This window comes from Corvus brachyrhynchos, unplaced genomic scaffold, assembly GCF_000691975.1.
Source record: "Corvus brachyrhynchos isolate BGI_N302 unplaced genomic scaffold, ASM69197v1 scaffold14, whole genome shotgun sequence".
Taxonomy (NCBI): domain Eukaryota; kingdom Metazoa; phylum Chordata; class Aves; order Passeriformes; family Corvidae; genus Corvus; species Corvus brachyrhynchos.
The window spans coordinates 11,620,234-11,626,300 of NW_008239110.1; the positions used below are offsets into that span (position 1 = coordinate 11,620,234).

At 39.3% G+C, this 6,067-nt stretch overlaps 1 protein-coding gene across 1 annotated transcript in view; it reads right to left on the bottom strand.

The window, feature by feature from the left end:
- The window catches only part of CEP85L (centrosomal protein 85 like), a 140,878-nt gene that overhangs the window by 8,516 nt on the left and 126,295 nt on the right, over positions 1-6,067 (bottom strand). Inside the window, exons 7-10 of the mRNA XM_008637796.2 lie at positions 4,830-4,982; positions 4,394-4,548; positions 2,803-2,920; positions 2,435-2,485 (exon numbers count right to left, since the gene is read on the bottom strand). Of these exons, the coding sequence (XP_008636018.1) occupies positions 2,435-2,485; positions 2,803-2,920; positions 4,394-4,548; positions 4,830-4,982 (477 nt within the window). The remainder of the gene's footprint in view (positions 1-2,434; positions 2,486-2,802; positions 2,921-4,393; positions 4,549-4,829; positions 4,983-6,067) is intronic.

Here is a 6,067-nt window from a genome sequence, read left to right on the forward strand (position 1 = left end):
GGGGGGGGGGGGGGGGAATTTACTTCAATTTTGTTTTGTTGTTTTCTCTTTACTTTTAATTCTGTTAGTAATAAAGCTCTTTCATTGTACTGCAACTGTTTAAGGTTTGTGCCTGCTTTGCTTTTCTCCTAATTCTTATCTCACAGAAGGAAAATAAGTAAATAATGAATATTTTGAATCAAAACCACTACATTTAATTGGTGTTTCTGCCCGGTTTCGAACTCAACCCGCTACATACACCTAAGATCTTTCATTCTCTCTTACCCTCATCATAAAGCTCAGAAAAAGCACATGTGCTTAACAGCTTGGCTGAACCTATAGTGCTAGGATTTCCACGTTCCTCATGGTGCTACGAATTCTCCGTACTTCACCCTTAATTTCTCCATATACTTTCCAAAGTTACAACTTGGTGGCAATATTCCCAGCCTGGCACAGTTGGGGGTTTATTGTGACTGACAAGACTGACAGATGTACTTCGGGTAACATAGGCATTGTACAATCTGACTTACTTCTACTCTCTTTTTTGGTAGTAGTTTTGTGATATCTAAATTAATCATGTAAATACGAATTTCTTTTTTAAAACACCTCTGCCATCTACAATTTTTCCCTTTCTAAAGATGCACTATATGTGCAGCACAGCATCTTGTCAAGACCAACCGGAATTTTAATCCCTCTCACTCGGAACAACAAATCAATGAAGAAAAACCATACAAGGAAGATCAAAATAATTTCACCATGATTATGAGCAAATAGAAACTAATACTTCTTTATACAACTGCTGTCTGAAACAGAATTTGTTTCCAGCTTGCAAGTTAAAAAGAGTGAACTGAAATACATTCTCAAACATAAGTTTACAATGTGGCAGAAGACAGGGAATAAAATGAGATCATCTTAGCTGAAGATAAATTGCACCTCTGTGCTGATAAGGGATTTCAGTTTCTAATGAACTAATTTTCAATGATTCCCAAGTCACAAGTATGGAAGGCCAGGGAGATCAAGGATACAAAGAAGCTGCTATAATCTACAAGTAATTTGAGGGCTGACACCATTTCCAAATCTTATTTTCTGTCCTTATATAAAATACCTCAAGAGGAAAAGTAAGAGAAAGTCCTGGAGAACAGAACAGTACCCTGTTCACAGACAGTCACAACTATTCAACATTTCCCAATCCAGCTCCCTAAAGTCATGTCAGGCTAAACACACAAAACACTGAAGATCACTAGTCTCAAGATAAAGGTGTTGGTGAGAAAAAGACCAGAAAGTTCAGGAAATGGGAAAAGATTTAGGTTGATGATAATACATTTAGCAAGTTGCGTGTACTTCTGATGAGCACAACATATATATGGAGTACATCTGTAAATAATCTTAACAAAAAGGGACAGAGAACCTCAGAAAGGTTATGAAGTTCAAGCTGAATTTCTTTTTAACTATGTAACACCTGAAACAACATTTGCCTGTGTCACAATTTTTGCATATACCAGTCTGCTCCACTTCAGTTTGATAAAATTAGTCTTCTCAAACCTTGAGAAGCTTAAATGATTCCATTTCCTTTTCAGTTAACAGACATACATCATGTTGCAACTTTAATTCTCCTACTGCTTCTCTACAAATACACTTCATACACTGCAATCTAATCAAACAAATACATGGCTGTTGACAGGAATCAGGCCTCCTATTTACTGTGGCAGAGAAAGGAAGCAATTTAACGGTGGAAGACAACTTTTAATAGGCAAATGACATTCTAGAAGAGGAATGTGGAAACTAGAGTTTGGCTTCAAGATTTGCTGAAAGCAGATGTTTGGGCTTTTTTAAATGCTCAGCTTTTTCTATGGCAAGTAATACTTTCTCCCTAAAAGCTAGATAATGTTTCTTTTTCTCCACAACAAACAGTGGTCAATGAGTAACTTAACACTCTGTTAATCAGATCTAGAAAGCTGCAGCTGACTCCTTACTGACAACCTCTGCTGTCTAGAAAAATCTCTGGCTCCAAGCTAGGTGCCCAAGATCCACGAAGACAGTTAAGGTATCTAAGTGTCAGAAACCAGTTGAACAGGGTTCAATTTGCCTAAATGATGTCAAGTGTGAAGTGGGATGATTTAGAAAGGCACCTGTCTTTTCTAACAAACTGAACAATGAAGCCCCTAAGCAACATTGCTTTTGTACTTTGGATGATACACTAGACCAGCAGAATAGCAACAGTTTTTCACTTTTTGATGAGTATCAGTTAAGTGCTAAACCACAAAAACACAATGACTACACTACGAGCCTGCAAGAGAACATGGGTCGACTACCATCCGTAAGACTTAAGTTTTTGGAATTTCTTCCTTTGACTCCTATTCAGACAGATAAAAAAAATAAAACTCAACTTTAGCAATATTATTCTTATGAACTAAAAATGCACACAGTAAACAAGAGAATATACACTTTTCCTTACCTGCATGTCCAAAATCAGTCCAGTTATCTGATTTTGTTGATTGTCTATGACCTAGAATATAAAATAGAGTAATTTAGAAGGCTTGAATCTCTTCAGATCCTTGTCTAAAAATCAGCCTACGTGTAGCCATAGATTTTAAATAGCATCTTTAAAAACACAAATGACAAGACAGTTCAACTGTTCAACTAACACAAAATTCATGCAAAATAAATGTACTGAACAGAGACAGAGCGGTATTGAAAAGTCATCTGAATTAGCAACAAATATGTAATTCTTCAGTGAGATATTTATTTCTAAAGTGAAAAAAAAAGAAAGAAGTGCAGGATTTAAGATTAAAGATGCCATCAGCAGATTATCTGCAGACTAACCTTACTAGCTTTCTCATTCTTCTCTTTGAGACATTCATTCTCACTCTGAAGCTGTTTTGTGTCCAACATAGGAAGCCGGATACCATCTTCCAGGCATTTTTCTACTTTCTGTTGTAAACTGCCATTCAACATGAAAGAAAGATTAAGTGGGCTAATACAAACCAGAGGGTTGTGTGTTCTAGGGAAAAATTAGAAACTTGAGCCATCTTCCAACCAGAACTGTAAAACTACACCTAGGAGAATCCAGTCTTATCAATGAGCATGTAATTCATGCACCAACAGTGCACGAATGATGCAAAAATTCTGAACTACTCAAGTTGCCATGGCCCTGACAAGGACAGATTCATGCAGATGAATGCAGGTTTTATGCACCATATTCTGTGCTGGGTCTCCCAAAAAGCACAGCTCCAGCATAGATCAGAGGCATCTGTGAACCTTCAAAGCTTTGGGAGCTTTTAAATCAGATTGTCTCACCGGGGCACATACAACTCGAAGCGGAGTCCAGAATCAGAGGCTGTGCCCAGTGCTGGTGTCCTCACCCATCATGCCCTTTGTGACTTGTAAGGGCACAAGGCCATTCCTGCCAGGAATGCACCCACAGGAGGGCATGGCCTTCAGACCCTTCATTGCTCAACTCAAGCTCATACGTGTAGCTACAGCCTCTGTCAGCTCACCTTCTCTCAGAAAGGAAATACATTTTATTAGTGCTAATCTTGCTGTCTAATTTAGAAACCAGAGGTCACCCCAAATATCTGTAGGCTTTCAAAAAAGACAGAATGATCCCCCTCCAGATTATGAGAGCACGAACGCCTTCCATTGGTAAGATGGAAAAAATGTGTCAACAATTTGGCTGGCAAGGTGTCCCAGCCAGCTCGCCTTTCATCATGGAAACCTTTCAGACTCCTGTGGCATGCAGCTTTACCCAATGGAGGGGCAACCAACTGCAGGAACATCCACACATACTCAAAAGTGATTCTCTCCTGCTTCCCTCTTCCCTTTAAATAAAAAAATTGTTTAAGTAGCTCCCCTGATCTAAAATGGAACATAGTAACGAAGTCTCCATGTCTTACCTGGATAGTCTTGGATATCTTTCCCATTTGTTTTTTCATACTTAGGCAAGTTCAATGACAACATACTAACTACAGCTAAATCTCCTTGTAAATACCTGTACCCTCGATGAAAAGATAAGAAACAGCTGGAATTTCTTGAAATCTTTGACCCTTCCCTCATATACCCATCAGCCAATATCCAGGGAGTTTTCCCACAGTTCATGACAGGATCGGTTATAGCCTTACTGACAGCTTCTATATAACATCCTTTTGCTACACAGGTTTATTCCATCTTCTATGTGCCAGCAGGCTATGATGCCATTGCTGGCGTGTCCCACATCCTTAAAGACAGATAGCAAAGAATGCCCTGAGGTAACTTCTCTGTTGTATTAATTATAACTTGCCACACAGCAAATTGTAAAACCCTTGCCATGAAAAATCATTAGCCTTGTAATAGATTAAGATTGTAAATAGCATTAGGTCTTGACATCAGGTGGGGAAGCACACCCATTCCAGGGCACAGCCTGAGCTGCTGTTCATACCTCTGCACTGTTGTGACCAGCTCCTTTTCTTTTTTCTTCTGAGCCACTAGCTGTAATTCTCTCTCTCTGCACTGTGACCGGGCCTCTCCGAGCTTCTTTTCCAACTCAGCCATGGTTTCTTGAAGTTGCTTGTTCTTCTCTTCTAGAATTTGCAGCTAACACAAGGTTACATTAGTCAGACACAGTGTCACACCAGCAGAAGGCCTTGTGGCAGACCACAGCCTTGCAGTGACCTGCTGCATAGTTTCACACCCACGTTGCTTATCTGACCGTGAGAAATCCTAATACCTACAGCTTTCTAAAAGATTGAAATACTTCTCTTCCTAAATGTAAAGGTGAAAAAAAAAGAGATTTTGAAACAGTAAAAGACTTGAGAACAGGCATTAAGGAGCTTACTTAAATTTTTAAAATGTAAAACAAACCCCCTTTACCTTACCTGTTTAGTCTGCCCTTCTATATCATCCAGTGTTGGAAGGTCAGCCAGGTATTTTTCTAAGGTTTCAATTCGTCTTTGTTTTTCTTTGTTTTGCTCAGACTCTTTCTGGCATTTCTTTTTCAGGCTATTAATATATCGGTCTCTAGTTTTAAGCTAGAAGAAAGAAAGAGTACATGCTTTAGGATAACAGTAAAAAATAAACCTGCTTTGGAAGCAGAGGCTGTTGACTCTCCAAGAATTGTACTCTCACCTGCATGAAAGGGTTGGCTAAGAGCAGAAAACAAACCCAAAAATTATTAATCCCAACAGCTTCAAGTTACAGGCCCACATGTGATCTCAAACTACAGCTGCTTCACCTCTGCCCAGAACCATCCATGTGCCTTATGAACTGAAAACACGAACAGTTCAACATTTAAAATACTGTTAATTCTTTCACCCACTGAGATGTTCATGTGCAACAAACAATCAGGATATATTTTAGTTCCTCTGGACTAGGAAAACAACTTAAAACACAAGGACCAAGAACTTAACCTACCAAAAATGGAAGCCAAAACCCTGACTTTGATGCAGTCTGACAATCACATCAGAAGGCATCAGAATAGCTGCTTTCTTAAATACCTTTTCTACAGGCACCTTGATTTTCCATAAGTCTGGAAAACACTTTTTGTCCTATGTTACCTTTGTTCATATTCCTGATCCTTCTTTTGCTTTATTACCTAGGTCGAAAAAGTGGAAAGAAAGGCAGGAAAAAAAGAGTATTTTCCACTGTTCCTCCCTGCCCTCTTTCTCCTTGAGAGCTTTTTGTTCAGTGAACAGAATGGACAGGTTAACAGGCAAATCAAGACTGTGCAGTGAATTGGGACCTACAGACCACTCTGCTGGCACAAGTACTGCTGCACAGGTCCTCACCACTGCCACTGCCTGCCAGTTCCCACACAGTGAGGAACACAGGCAGGAAAAGCTCAGACAGGAGGAAGCAGCAGTATCCAATTTCTGCCCTTCCTGCCTCAGTGAAAAGCATATTGAGTGTTCACAGGAAATGGTAAGGGAGAATTTTGAGATGAATTATGCATTCTTCTTTGTCTTCCCACCTGACACCTCATGGTATCATATTGCTTGTATTCCTTTAACCTGATTTAATATAATTTAAGCCCAGTAATTAAAGAAGATGAGGGTAACAGTGACAATGCATCTCTAAAACATTTATTAGGAACCCCTTGGTCAATGGCACATTCCTG